The 16429-nt window shown below is 30.1% G+C and overlaps 1 protein-coding gene across 3 annotated transcripts in view; it reads right to left on the reverse strand.

Moving 5' to 3' along the window:
• The window catches only part of LOC113796407 (uncharacterized), a 33779-nt gene that overhangs the window by 4359 nt on the left and 12991 nt on the right, over positions 1 to 16429 (reverse strand). For 2 of the 3 annotated variants that reach the window (XM_075822242.1, XM_075822243.1), the window contains exons 2-7: positions 14008 to 14400; positions 13829 to 13899; positions 10987 to 11128; positions 6251 to 6985; positions 5774 to 6030; positions 5585 to 5696 (exon numbers count right to left, since the gene is read on the reverse strand). In XM_075822242.1, the coding sequence (XP_075678357.1) occupies positions 5585 to 5696; positions 5774 to 6030; positions 6251 to 6985; positions 10987 to 11128; positions 13829 to 13899; positions 14008 to 14400 (1710 nt within the window). The remainder of the gene's footprint in view (positions 1 to 5584; positions 5697 to 5773; positions 6031 to 6250; positions 6986 to 10986; positions 11129 to 13828; positions 13900 to 14007; positions 14401 to 16429) is intronic. The other variant, XM_075822244.1, reaches the window with a different exon arrangement.

Here is a 16429-nt window from a genome sequence, read left to right on the forward strand (position 1 = left end):
TCCAGGAATAATAATGAAGCTGCTGCTGCTGCTGAAACAATTTCAATTCTTCTTCGTAATATTGGTGAAGAATGATATGAGGAGAGAGAGAGAATTGAATTCGAAAATGAAAAAAACACAAGGGAAGAATAATGATATATAAAAAAACAATACAAGGCGCCATGCTAGGTCGTCAAGAATCACAGAATTTCACACATACACAGAGAAAGAATTGTCGCGTGATTTTGATGATGAGATTTTTGTTTTTTTGTTATCATTTCTCCGATTCTGCAAGAATGATACATGCAGAGAGAGAGAGAGAGAGCGATAACTTGCTTACCGATTCAATTCTTTACAGAATTTTTTGTTATTGTTGTTTGTCAAATGAATGAGGGGATGTTATATTTCTTTTGTGTAGTTATTGTTATTGTTTCGTTTGTTATCATTTTTTTCGTTTGTTTGATTATGATTCTTTCTTTCGTTTTTTCATATATCGGTAGCAGAATTTCCAGAAAGAATCAGAAAGAAAAAAAACAATCATCGAAAACATCTGCGATAAGTTTTTTTTTGGTGTTTACATTTTGATTATTTTTTTCGTTCTCTTTCGTTTTGTTTCGTTGAGAAGGTAGATGAACGGAGGGTTAAAAAATTACAATGACAATATAATCATCATCATGTATGTCAAGGTATTTTTTTCGGGCTCCTGGATTTTTCTTTTTTTTCCACATCAGCTTCCTTCTTTTCTTTTTCTCACTGTGTTTTTGGTTTTGAATATCAAATTCCCAAAGGAATCATTCTAAATGAATTGGTTTCGTTTCGTTCATTGAATGAATCAACCAAAGTTTGCTTTTTTCTGGTTGTTCAAAATTTACATCCCTAAAGAGACACACAGAAGAGATATTTTTTAGTTACATAATAATAAAGTGTGCGGTGTTTGATGTTTGATGATGTTTTTGCATTTGAATGATATTCATAACTTGATTCATAATTCTGTTATGATTTTTGTTCATCGCCATTGGCATTCGGTAGATGATAATAGCTGGTGGCAAGGGTTTTTCATCAAGAATTTTTTCGCTTTTCAAAAAGTTGTAAAATTTTTTCGGGAAGATTTCCCATTTAAAATATGCTTTTTCGGACATGATGAAAACATTTGGTTCACTTTTCCGAAAATTTCTTCAAGGATTTATTTTGAAGTTTTTTCTGAAGAAGTTTTTCCAAGGAAAAAAAGCTTTCAAAAACTACTACTGCAGAGATTGAAATTTGATACATGGATTTTTTTCGGTTGTTTGTTTGTTTCCATTATTCGATCTACCAACCAACCCAGAAAAATCACTATCAAAAGTTTTCTGTTTGTTTGTTTTTAGTATTTTCCATTGATGATGATGGTTAGGAATTAAAAAGAAAATCTTCCATCAAAAACACAGCAAAGAATGAATTTTTTTGGTTTGGTTGAATGAAATTGAACAAACAAACAAACATAGAAAAACACAGAATTAGAAACATTAGACAAACAACATTTCATCATGTGTTTTGTTTGTTTATTTATTTTAGACAACACAACAGTCTCTCTCTCTCTCTCTCTCTCTCTCTCTCTCTCTCTCTCTCTCTCTCTCTCCCCGAGATTTCATGTGTCCATCATCATCATCATCATCATCGTGTAATAATAAAAGAATAATCGTTTTTTGTTTCATTCATTCTTTGTTAACACAGTAGCACTACTACACTTGGATAAGTGAATAGTTTTTAAAATTTTTTTTGTAAAAAAAATAAAATAATAAATCAATGTTGTTGTTTTTTTGTTTGGAATGAATGAAAGGATTTTTTTGAATTCTTTTGATTTTATTCTTTCGGTATTATTCTGTGTGCGATTCTTTGTTTTCTTGGTTTCCTTCTGACAATTATTATCTCATCATTTGTGTGTGCCGAAATAGACAAAGACTAAGAGACGAAGAAATTCGATATGGTTATTTAATTGAGAACCAAAAATAACTTTATTTTTGAAAAAAAATTTCAGAAAATTCTTCAATTTTGATTGTCAACATCATCAACAACAACAACAAAGTTATTGTTCAACCAAAAATCGATTCTATTAATATAAAACAATCTTGCTTGAACGAAAACAAAAAACAATTTTCAATCCATCAAAATATAATCACCGAACCGAAATACCAAAAAAGAAAGACTGTATTATCAATTGAAAATACGAATCGAAATTCGGAAAAAGAGACGACCATCAAACAAAACAAAACAAAACGAGAAAAAGTTAATTTGATTATCTTCGTCATCGAATAGCAAAATGAAAATTGTCAATTTTCCTTTTTTTGAATTACATCAAACCAATAAATTCAGTTTGATTCGGTTGAATTTGCTACACACACAACGAATGAATGAATGAATAATCGACTACAATACAGAATATTCTCTTCCCTCTCTCTCTCTCTCTCTCTCGATTTACGATATTCTCTTTTTTTTCCCGAATCGTTTTATCGGGCTGAAAATTTGTTGTTCAAATGTAGATTGCTTTAATTTCATTATCTTTATCATCTTTATCTAAAAAAGAAGAATTGAAACGATGTTTGATGATAACCAAAACCAAATAAAGAAAAAAAAACATTATGACGATGACGATGATGACAAGCTTGATTGAGCGTATCGTTCAACAAAAAAAATCAAGTCAAAATAGAAAAAATCAATGTTTTGACTTGATTTGGCGAATTTCTTCCATTTTGTTTTGATTTTGGTTTGGTTTTTCCCCGAAAATCGTTGAAAAAGAGAAATTAGAATCTCAAATTGGACGAGAGAAAGAGAGAGAGAATTTTATTGAATAAAGAATGATGAATGTTGTTTAACAATCGCAAACAACATTCAAAGAATCTCTAATAAAATCAAACAGAATCAAGCAAAACATTAAATCAACATTCGATCGATTAAGATTGATTAACATTTGTGGAAAAACATAAAATAAAAAAAATCCAAATGATTTTCTGATGAAAGATTTTTATTATCAAAACATGTGACAAAATGATTTTTTTCTTTGGGATTTTTTTCCCTCTATTTTCAATCAACAAGAAATTCAAGTCAAAATTGACAATTTGATAAACATCTTGGATAGGATAATAAAAAAAAATTGTTCGTTTGTAAATGTTTTCTCGACAAAAACTGTATGAATCACATGACAAAATGGTCGTAAAAACAGCCAAAAATAAATAAAAAAACAACCCAAAAATAGTGATTTTGTTGTTTGCGACCAGTAAAAAATCTTATCAATGATTAAATTGGAACTGGAAACAAATTCTTCTGGTTCATTTGCATCATTTTTTCCTTGCTATCTTTATTGGATGATAATAAAATTTTTTTGAAAGTTTGTTTGAATCAATTGTGGATGAATCATCATCAGCAAGCTGATGAATGATAATAATATCGTAAATCTCTCTCTCTCTCTCTCTCTCTCTCTCTCTCTCTCTCTCTTGCACACACACACAGACAATGATAATAATGAAATGAAATGAAATTAAAACAGAAGAAGAAACAAGCAATCAGGAAAAACAACAAAATAAAAAACCAATCGTCAAAATTAGAAAATTTATTTTTCAATTTCTTTAATTGAATTCTATTCTATCTATTTTGCTGTCGTAACATGTATGTCGTAACATCATATTTATATATGAAAACGCGTGTTACATTCACATAAAACACATAAACATCTTTATGATCCGAAAAGAATTATAGTTTTCTCGTTTCGCTTCGCTTTTTTCGTTTCGTTTTTGGTTTGAAAATGTCATAAAAGACAATGATGATGATGACGATGACAAGTCAAATTGTTTCATAGGAAAAAAAATCGGTTTTTCCATCTTCCATCATCAAAGCTGATGACAAGTCTCTGAAAACAAACCAAAACGGACAATAATAAACAATGATGGGTGATGTTATGCGATGTAATAATGGTAGACATTACATTTTCAAATGGATTCAGATTTTTTGGATGAATCCAAAGAACAAAAAACAAAACAACTTTATTTAATCGTTTTTCTTGTTTCTCCCTTGTTAGGTTTGAAGCAAGAATATTCTCTTTTTATCAATATCTATTATGGTAGCTTTTTGTTGTTGTTGATCACATGTCATGTGATGTTAGTGTGTTGGTATGTGATGAAATTCATTCAAGAATATTCTCGGTCATTACACTTATCATCATCAGGACTACTTATGATGATGATTTTGTTTGAAACAAACATCCCAATTTACTTTTTTTTATTTTGTTGGTCGATCAACAACTTTACCATTTGATTCAATTCTGCTCTATACTACACACAATGGATTCTGTGATTCTGATTCTGTAAATAATAATAATAATATTCTTGGCTATGAATATATCTTTTTTGCATAGTAAAATGAATGAGATGAATAGCTGTGTGCGCGCACGAGATTTGCGCGTTTATAAAAATTGAATTTTTCATTTCATTTGATGATGATGATGATGATACTGATGAAAATGGAATGACAGCTCTCTCTCTCTCTCTCTCTTTCGGTTTGTCGACTGTATTTTAACGATCCAAAACTAATGGATTTCCTATTTGGGTTGTTTTCACTTAGCAACTTCTTTCTCTCTATTACTGTAAAACGTTGATTTTTTAAAAAATGGCGTTTGAATTTTTTTCCAGTAAAAGAAAAATGGATTCTTTCCCAGAAATTTCTCTTTTCGTTTTTGAATCTTGAACGACGTTTCTTTATTCAATAAAAAAAACCAAAAAATCCAAATTTTCATTCCATAATTTTGATTTTTCCATACAATCAATCTGTCAATCTGTGAAATTATTGGACCAAAAAACATGAATTCTGAATGAAAAATGAAAAAAGTTTGACCGAAAAGCAAGATAGAAATCGTAGCGGGGAAAGAATCCAAGAAGAATCCACCGGAATGAATCGGAAATTCGGTGTAATTTCAATGAAAGAAAGAGAGAGAGAGAGAGAGAGAGAGAGAGAGAGAGAGAGAGCCGGAAATGACATTCAAATGGCTAACAAAGATGATGATGATGATGATGATTTGACTTCCGACAATTTCAGTTTCTCCCAAACAACAGACAAAAAAAAATCCTCTTCAGAAATTTCATTCTTTTGTTCTCAAAATATATAAACCCTGTGTGCTCTTGTGGGGGAGGAAGAGGTCACCATCACCATTATCATCATCAGAATAAATGAATAAAAGTCAACTAAAGTAATGAAGAAATGACTTACAAAAAACTTAATGGAAAATCATTGCACATGATACATGGGGTTTTTTGCCTTTTATGGATGATGAAATAAGGGAAACGAAACGAAACGAAACAGGAAAAAAACATCCCAACTTTTCACAAACTACACTGCACTGTAGAAACTGTGCTGTATAGGAATGGAACGGATGAATGATTTTGAATGATGATTTCGACGATGATAGTCAGTTTTTGCTTATCATTGTCATCACTACTGTGAATGACTCATCAGAGATTTTATTATCATCTATGGATGTTTATCAGTTAGAAAAATGTAAGCATCGAATAGATTTGGTTTGGTTTGGTTGTTTGGATATTTGGTAGTTTGGATGTTTTTCTTTTGAGGGGTTGAAACTTACCAAAAATTTTACGACAAAGACCACCGGTACAATTTTTAAGGATAAAATCCTGACCAAAACAATCATGTCCACCTGATTGTGGTAATGGATTATTACATATTCTTCTTCGTATCTTTTATGGGAAAAAAGATTTAGTTAAAAAAAATTAGTCAAATAATTTAGTTAAAATTTTTTTTGGAATTTAGTTACCTGTGTACAATCATGTGAACAAATTGACCATTGTGACCATGGTGACCAAAAACCATCGATTGGTGGACAAAGTATAGTACATTCAGTAATTTGTATTGATTCACCTGGACAAAATTGTCCATTATTAACCGGTGTTGGATTACTACAATGACGTATACGTTTCTGGGTACCGATACCACATTTTATTCCTTGTGTTAATAGACCATTAGATAGTTGACATGGTGACCAACTACCCCAATTTGACCATTCACCATTTACTATGGAAAAATTGGAAAAGAAAATTCAGAAATTGCGGAAAAAACTAATGAATTTTTCGATGAAAGTAAAGGGTTAATTTAAAATGGGAATGTTTTTCCTTTGAAAATGTTAGATTTTTTTTAAAAGTTAGAATTTCCCGCAAAACTACTTCGGGGTTGAATTTTTGGGATGAAAAAAAGTTGATAAAAAAGTAGATTTTCAAAAAAAATAAACATTTACCAAATACTGTAAGCATTGCTGGCCTTGTAAATCTAACACCAGCATAATTATAAACACCACATGTATAATTAGCTTGATCATTTTCGGTTATATTTTTTATAACAAGTGTATAATCATTTGCCATATGATAATTTATTGGAATGTTTCTATTAACACCACCGTTACCACCAACACCGTTATTATTATTATTATTATTTACATTTCTGAACGAAGATGCTAAATCAAAATGATCGGGTAATAATGATGAATCATCGTGGTCATCTTCTTCATCATCATCGTGTCCAATTTCTTTTTCCGGCTGTTTGGATGCATCAAATTCCAGTACTTCATCATCGTCTTCGTAATCTTCATCTTCATCATCATCGTCTTCATTATCGTTATTTACAGATTCAGCCATTCGTTTACGATGACCACCACCACCAACGTTAATGGTTTTATTCGATTTGGTTATCACAATTTTTTTATGATTTTTCGATTTTCTTCGATGAAATTTTTCCGTTAAAAAATCTTGACTAGATTTTATCGTTGAGGATGGCAAGGATGCAGACGTTGAATGTTCACCGTGTTCACTTTCCAGAATGATAACATCATTGCGCATCCAGAATACAATCGGTTTTGGACGGCCAATCGGTGGTTGACAATGAAATTGTACGGTCAATGATGATGATTTACCCTGAACATCATTCAGTGCAATTCGAACCGATTTTGGTTCTAATGGAAAATGTTTTTTCAAATCTTTTTTTTTTCGGGGAATTTTGGGTGAAAAAAGTTGCGCAAAAAATTTTGGCGCAAAACAATGGACAAAAATAGCCAAACAAAAATAGCGAAAAAAAAACAAAACAGAAAAAAAACATTATGTGGAACAAGGGATATGGATGAAAAAAAACGAAACAAAAAATGAAAAAGAAAAAATTATTAATAAACAAAACAAACAAACAAAAATGAAAAATCAACAGAGAAAAAAAAACCCGAAAAAATAAGCGGAAATTTTTCAGCGAAAAAGAAAAATAAGCGGAAATTGAAATAAAGTATCATTTTGAAAGCAGGGAAACTTTACAGAAAGAATCGAAGTAAACAAAGGTAAAGGAATCATTTTCAAGGTTTTTTCTATTTATCGATTCTTAACCGAAATTTTTTTTCCGGTTCAGTTAAGTTTAGTTTGGGTTTTCTTCGGGAATATAAACAAACGAAAAGAATCCTATTACTATCGGGGTTGAAAAGAAATTGTTATTATTGAATAATATTGACAACAACAACGAAAACAACAATATTCACTAAGCTTCTTATCGAATTGAGTGAGAAATCTTCTTCGTTTGTTTGTCTTTCAATTTTAGCGCCAAAGAAGTTTTATTTACACACACAAACACAAACAGATACACATTTAAGACGTTTTCAATTCTCCGAATGAAAAATTCATATTTTTCTCGCAATGTTTCCTTTCAGAATTTCATTTTCCAACGAAAACAAAAAATCATTATAAACAGAAGAATATTCCTGCCAAACTGAATTCTTTTTGCTTTATTCTTTTATGAATGGAAAAAAAATTCTTCTGTTTTTTTGAATTTCTTTCTTTTGCTTGGTGGATCATTGTGTCGGAATTAAGAAATGTTATCAGGAAAACCATTCAAGAAAAAACAAGAATAATGAAACAAGAATCAACGGGAAAATGAATGAATAAAATAAAATATTCAATTCACGAAAACAATGAAAAACAACAACATTTGGATGAAGGAAAAATGATGATAAATGACAATTGTCGAACAGAAATTTTTGGAAAAAGGAAAAATCCAAAATTATGGATAATCAAAATGATTTTTTTTTTTTTTGGCTGTTTGGTTGTTTCGATTTTGTCAACAACAAAACAGATAATTATCGAATTTGAAATTGAAAGGGAGAGATGAACGAATAATTAAAAATAATAATAATCGATTAATCGATTATTGAAACAATCTACATTTTTTTTCGTTTCGTTCATCTCTTTTTGATTTTGTCATTTATTATAGCCCAGAAAAAAATGGATTTTTTCTTCGCTTCAAAAATTCAACTAAGCAGAACAAGATAGAAAAATGAAACACGTTTCCAACTGCTTCTGCTGATGTAATATGGTTATTCAAACAAACGAAACGAAAAACAGATAATGATCCCTCAGAAAAACAAAGTAACACCCAGTGATTTTCAAAAAACTACCATCGACCAAAACTAAACCAAACCAAGCAGCAACACAAAAAGTTAACAAAAGAGATAAAGAGAGAGAGAGAGAGAGAGAGAGAGATATGAACCAGAATCAGATAATAATTGGTCATTCAATTCACTAATCACATAGTGATGGTAGTCAGTGAAAGAGAGAGAGAAAGTGAAGACAAACCAAATATCTAACAATCAAACATCATAATCATCATCATCATCAACATAATAATCGAATAATGATTTTCGTTACAATTTCTGTAATGTTTGGTCATGTTTGGTGGGTGGGTGGTAGTGTTTTTCAAATGTTGTCGTTTATGATGATAATCATTAAATAACCCAAAAATGTTGGCAATACGTTTTTCGAATCACGGAAAAATCGACTGACCAAATTCATAGCGAAACGATTTACAAACTGGAAAAGTTGTTCCAAAAAAAACTTTGGTTTTTGGCTGTTGTTTCTCTATGCAAATGTCTTATCTATCTAGTCTAGTCTAGTTTTGATTATCAAATAAACTGCTTTTTTTCAGTCGAAAAAACGGTTTTCAGCTCAGTTTTTTTCCCGAAAAAATTCCCGATTTTCTTTTTTTTTTTCCATCGTTTTATTCAATCATCTCAGTATAGTAGCCAATGACAATGATAATGATAGTTGTGAATTCTCTCTCTCTCTCTCTCTCTCTCTCTCTCTCTCTCTCTCTCTCTTTCCATGTTTTTCCAATGGCGGAAAAATATTCCGTAGTAGTAAAATGTCATTGTTTGACTGCAGTATCATTTCTCGACCATGTACCAAAAAACCAAACCAAAAAAATGTAATTGAATTTCCAAGCAAATCAAAAAAAAAGAAAAAAATCTAATACAAAACAGAAACACATAGAGTCGATATAGTCGGAGAGAGAGAGAGAGAGAGAGAGAGAGAGAGAGAGAGAGAGAGGGTGGTGATAGTACAGAAAAAACGATGATCACTTTGTTCCAATATATGTCATCATCAAATGACGAAACAATTGCAACAACCAACCGACGAACCAAACAACGAACAAACGATAGAGATGTGTATATGGGCAAACTAGCCAACTATAGCAATTCTGGTTCGTAAGTTTTTATCAATCTTTTTCTATATGCAGAGAGAGACAGAGAGAGAGAGAGAGAGAGAGAGAGAGAGAGAGCAAAGAAGAAGAAGCGAAAGAAAAGATTCAATCTAATGTGACGACATCCACACAACATACAATGATCATCACAAATGATCGATGATCATTGTTTCGAATTTTATTTTACGCTTGAATTTTCACTAACATTCTCTTGATTCTCTCGCGATTCTTGATTCTTGATTCTCTTGATTTTGTCATCCACTTTGTTTTATTATTATCATATATGAAAATGATAAGTGATATTTTGGCTGCTGTAGTAATGAAGAAACTTTATGGAAAGGAAGTTATTTGAAAAAAAAGAAACTTTCAAATCAAAATCTTGTAATTATGCTTCCTGTTAGGAAGTTTTGTTGTTGTTGACATCATATATCAATCAAATCAAATCAAATCAAAAAATCAATCAATTTTTAATCAATAAAAATCATAAATCAGAAATCAAATTTAATATTTGATCGCTCTATGGAAACATAGAAAATGTTCTGAATTCTGGCAAAAGAAATTGTTCTGGTTAGAAAAACAAAAGTTACAACCCAATCGGTGTTATTATTCTTTGTCTCTTATGTTTATCGAGGTTTGTTTTTTGTTTTGTTTGCGTGTTTATTTCATTTTGATTGAATTTTAGGGAAACAATCAAATCAAATCAATATCAAACAACAACAACAACAACAACAACAATGAAAACAATTTCTATAACGAAAAAAAACTATTTCTATCCAAATGATCCAAAATATTCATTCATTCAAATAATGGAACCGACGATAAATGAATAAATAGAACCTCGCCCTGATAGAAAAACTTTCGCAATTCAATTCATTTTTGGTTTATCAAATCATTTAGCGCAAAAAAAAAAAGTTATTTAGCAAAGAAACCACAGAATAATAATTTTCATTTTAAGAATACCGAAAAGAAAAAATCAATTTGTCGAGCAAAACGAAACAAGAAAAAAACGAAACAAAAATAGCAAAACAACGACAATTTGCATCGGGTTTAAAAAAGAACAATGCATCTGCATTTGACAGAGAATTGTGAGTTTCAAAACGAAAAAATTGATTTTGAAAATTAGTCTCGGAAATGCAACTAAATGATTTTGTGTGTGCGTTTAGAAACTGAGAGAGACTGTATTTATTGTGTAACAGAATAAAGTAAAGTAAAGTAACAGAATAAGTAATGACAGCGATAATAAATCTGGTACAGAATTTACTAGTGTTTGGTTTTTATTCCGAAAACATTTCCGTAAATAAAATTAGTGGGTGGATGTTAACGGTGGTTGTTAGTAACGGTGAGAGTGGTTGTGGTAAAAGAAATATTCTGGAAATTTTTTTTTGTTTTTGAATCCCGAAAATTATTCCCGAAAAATGAGTTTAGAGGAAAATTTCTTGAAAAAAAATTTTTTACAAAAAAACTTACATGCAAATGAAACGGATGCTTTACGGCTCATAATTTGATGATGACCACCATATGCTGTACACCAACATTGATATGGATTTGTATATCCAGAATTTTGATGTTCTTCAACATCGCTTCGGGTTATTTCCAAATCGATTTCAATCTAATCAAAATGACAAAGAAAAGAATAATGACAATGAAAAAAAAGTTTTAAAAAAATAAATAAAAATTCTTAAAGAATTTCTCTTGGTTTCAGAATTCAATTTCGAATTTTTTTCCCCCTCTTTTTTGAAATTCAATAAAGTTGAATATTTAACACAATGATGATTCTTTGTGTTAAAAAAAATTCAATTTTTCAAAAAATTTTTTTCGAAAAAAAAACATATCGGCTGTTTGGTTGTTTGGCTGTTGTTGATGATTTGGTCATAAACATTTCAATTTTTATTGAAAAAAATTTAAATTGAAAAAAAAATTCTTCGAAAAGAATCGGACATTCAAAAAAACCCAAAATCAACGAAATAAGAAAAAGCGAATTTATCTGTCGTTTTTTTCCATTGAAAATATTCAATTCAAATTCTGTGACAATGAAAAGAATCGATATGAAAAAAAGAGGAAAATTTTTTTATTATTCTTTGCCAAAATATTCTTTATCGAAATTCCACAATAGAAAAAACATCGTTTTCTTTTCTTTATTCGCTTGCATTTATGACAAACGATTCTGTCATAAACAAGCGAATAAAAAAGAATATTTGAATTTGGATGATGATGACATTTGATGGACACACAACATGAAAATAAGAGAAAAATGTTGTTGTCATAAACACCATATCAATGTCTGTTTTGTGTGGTACAAAAAACACAAAAATGATCAAGAAAAAAAATATTTGTGGTTTTTCAAAGGCGCCAAAGATGATGGTAATAACTTATACGCCAATAAAAGTTTTCAGGGAAAGAAACTTTCCAGAAAAAAAGAACAACTCAATTCCTGTTGTTACCCGAAAAAAGAAGAATTCTGGTCATTCAATTTTTTTCAATGGAAAAATTCCTTGCATTGACATTCTTTGAATATGATGGATTATTGGATCCACATAAGTTTTTTGTTTGTTTTGTTTGAAATTGATGGATTAAATTCTCTCTTTTCGAGAATAACAAACATATTTTACAAAACAAAACAAACAAAAGGTGAAAAGCTCATCGCGTGATGCTTTAAGCTTTTTTGTGTTGAATTTTTTTCAGAAAAAATTATTCAAAAAAAACAAAATTTTCAAAACGAAAAAATATTTTTCGAAAATTTATTCCCTGTTATCATCATAATCGCACACACACACATTGATCGATCCATCTTTGGGATATTTTTCTTCGGAAAGAAGAAAAACAAAATTTTGAAATATTTTCTTTGATCGTTGGGGAAGAATCTCTCTTACTTTTTACAAATTGAATTCATTTCAATTCAATGATCCAAAATAGATCTGTGTTCCAAAGATTCTGGTGATGTTTATTGTTTTGCATGAACAAACAAAGCAAAACAGACGAAGAGAGAAAGAGAGAGGGATATGCAATGGAAAAAAAGAAAAAGGAAAAAGATGGGCGCCATGGCGTTGGTGAAACAAAAACAAAACGAAATCAGGAGGAAGAAGAAGATAAATTGATAAATGCTGTGTGTGTGTGTGCTGACAATTGTTTTGAAAATTTTTTTCAATTTTCTTTTCGTGAAAAAAAACAAAAGGAAAAATGTTTATTCAAACAACCAACCAACCAACCATCCATTTATTCATTTTCTTTATTTCAAATTCTGTTTTTCAAATTCTTTTCTTTTCACTGATTCTACATTACCAAGACGATGATGGTTTCTTATCATCAATTTGAATGAAATGCAGAAACATTATCCAAATGAAAAAACAAAAAAGAACGAATGCCGCTCACGCCAAAAAGAAATATCACCAAAAACGAAATTATCATTTCGGAAAAACATTCAAGGAAGAATCCTTGGGAATCCCGGGAAATTTCCCTGTAGCCATAGTCGAACTTTATGGTTTTCTAAATTTCTAAATTTTTTTCTGGATTAAAATTCTGTTTTTGGTGGAATCTTTTCAAATGACAAAACAAACATGCAAACAAACGCTTGTCAAACTCAAGCTAGTTTCTGAATTTTCATTCAACCAACCAAGCGTTTGATGATGTTTTCTTTGTTTTCACGTAAAAATTGATGCGGATGATAATGTTTTGGGTTAGAAAAAAAACGAAACATTCATGTTTTTTATACGCATCGATTGTTTTTTTGCTTGTCTTGATCCCGAATTTTTGATAAAATAATTTGCAAAAATGACAGACGACTATTTCTACTCTCGTTGTTGTTTCTTGTACAGTTTGACAATGGAATATTCTACATGTGTATTAGCTACAAGCACAACTATTTCCACTAGATTGAATTTCCAAAAAAAAATCAACCCAATTGGAACAACAAAAAGTTATTATTATTTTCTATTTTCACTATCATTGCTGCACTGTCTAATGTTTGAAAATCCCGTGTTAACAACATTTGATTCTATCATCATGACAATCATCGTTTGTAACCACCACGATAACCCGATTGTGATGTTAGTGATGATGATGACAACAACAAATTTTCACTTTATTTTGTTTTCACATAGTGATGACATTGTTGAAAGAAAGGAAAGGGAAAAAATCATTCAACCATTTCAATAATCGATGATTGAAAAAGAATTATCATGATGTAACCAAAAAAAGAAGAAGAGGGAAAAGACTGATATAGATGTGTATAAGGGAAACGACTATATCAACCCTACAGGCTAAATTTTATTATTATTCATTCAAAATAGTGAAAATTGAAAAAAAAACTTACCAAACGAATACCGGTTTGTGGATCAACATAGTTGGATATTTTTTGATTCTGTTGTATACGACGTTCATCACCTAAAGGGTTTAAAAAAAATTGATTTTTCCGAATTGAAAAATTGATTGATTTTTTTGATCAGATTTTCGATCAATCAATATTCGATCATCTATATAATAAACACATACCACTATTGCACGTAAACCATGCATTCAATGCATTTAATGTACGACAACGTAATAAAGCTGATTTACTACGTACAATATATGAATCCGATGGTTCTTCTTCAAAACGTAAACCTTTTGGATTGGATTTATCTGGATGTATTTGATGATTGAATGATGATTCGGATGCAGATGATGTAGATGATTCAACAAAAGGCAACAATGGCAAACTAGATTCATCATCATTGGTTATTGCTATTAATGTCGATTTTGACGTTGTCGTGGATGATGAATTTGATAACGATGAATTATGATGGTTATGATTATGCAAATGATGATGATGATTTAAATGATGAGAATTATGTAATGTTGTTGTTAAATTTATAATATCCAATGTTGTTAATGTTAGATTGGCATCTATTACAAATCAGAAATAAGAAAAAGAAAAATTAGAAATTTCCAGGAAAGAAATTTTCCGAAAAAGAAATTTTCCGAAAAAAAAATATTGATTTGAAACACCAAACAAAAATGGACACATGGTGTTTACAAAGATGGACACATTTATTTCTGACCACAAATTATCATAGCGAGGTTTGTTTATTTGTTTCGATCTACACAAGTTTTTCATTATAAATTTTCTCTGGGTTTTTCGTTTTTTGTTTTAAATTGAAACCATATGTATGGCTTTTTGAAATTGACCAAATTTTAATTTATTATCATTTTTTTGGGGCACAGAAACAAACAAAAGACAAAAGAAAAACAAAACAAAACAAAAAACAAAATCGAACCAAGGGAAAAATCCAGTGTTAATTTTTTCCACATTTGGATGTTTATTTTTTGTTGATTTCTATAGAATATCAGGGTATTGAATTTCTACAGAATGAAAATTCTTCTATTTTCACATTTAAAAAAAACTAAACGAAAACAACAAGTTTAGTGAGAGAAAAACGAAAGAGAGAAACATTCAACAACAAAACAAAACGACAATAAATTTTCCAAATGAACACAAAATAATAATGATGATAATTTGGTGGTGGTATCCTATCTTTTGTTTTTTGCTTTTTTTGGCTTGTTTGATTGCTTGCTTGCTGTGTTTAAACATCTGTTCGATTGATTTCGATGGTGAGAACCAAACCAACAAGACTTTCATTTGGCTGGTGGTTCTTGATTCAAAAACAAAAACAAAACAACGAACGAAGCCAGAAACTCTCATAAACAACCACATTTTTGGATATATTTTTGGCTGTGAAAAAGTCTCGAAAAATTTTCTTACATCAACAAAACATAAATTGTCCATTTGTTCAATATCGACCAAACGACTAACTAAACTAAACACTTACATACTCCAAACATACAAAAAAAAACATTAGATTCTTTGGATTGTTAATGAAAATAAATAAAAAAAAAATCAAGTTAAAATAGTTTTTTTTAATAACCCTCCACTCTCTCTCTCTCTACCCCCTCCATCACCCAAATGTCAAAATGAAACAAATGACAATTGAGAAAATTCTTTATAGCAAAAAGAAACATTGTATTTTGATGATGATGAATGAATGAATGAATGGATTGTGTGTTTGGTGATGAAAGAAATTATCCATTCGAAATGATAAATTTCTTGGTGGTAAATGATAATAATGAACAGGTTTAGCCACCACCATCATTCACTATTAACCATCAACTACCTTGATGATCTTATTTAAAATTCAAAAAAAAAAAGAAAAAAAAAGACCAGGGTTGATCGAATAAAAATTATAATCACATTATAAAATGATAATTATAATCAACAGAAAAATATTTTATAAAAAAAAAATTATGGATAATGATAATTGATGATGATGAACGAATGGTGATGAAAGATTGAAAAATGCGGTGGTGGTGGTAATGGTGGTGAAAAATCAGTGAACTTTGACTTACCTTGATTCTCTCTCCCTCTCTCTCTCTCTCTCTCTCTCTCCTTTGATTTTTAAAAATTTTGAAGTTTTTGAAGTTTTCCGAATCAAAACAAGACATTCAACTTGAATAAATCATAATAATGATGATGATGATGATGAAGCGAAAGAGTAAAAGAAGAAGAAAAAAAAAGTTGAAAAGCCAACCAACCAACCAACTTCTGGAACTTTATTTTATTTCATTTTCTTCCCTACTCCTCACCCCTCCTTTGGATGTGATTATCATAATTATCCAATCAATCCGGTTAAATTGCAACCAAAGAAAATTATGGCTATGGCTTTTCTCTTTAAACCTGGCCATCATCATTAAGATCGAAGGTAAGCAAAGACGAAGACGAAAAAGAATCGAAGCTTTGCTTGCTTCTTTTTGACACACACCTTATATTCAATCAGAGAAAATAAGGAAGGTTTATGTTTTGGCAATAAGAAATTGCCAGGTTGAAATCGTTCAATTTTTATTTTTATTACGTTTGAAAGACGTGAAAATAAAACATCAA

This window comes from Dermatophagoides pteronyssinus, unplaced genomic scaffold (genome assembly GCF_027571235.1).
Source record: "Dermatophagoides pteronyssinus isolate colony J.1.1.1.1 unplaced genomic scaffold, Derpt_VIB-CSIC_2022.12 sq0016, whole genome shotgun sequence".
Taxonomy (NCBI): Eukaryota; Metazoa; Arthropoda; class Arachnida; order Sarcoptiformes; family Pyroglyphidae; genus Dermatophagoides; species Dermatophagoides pteronyssinus.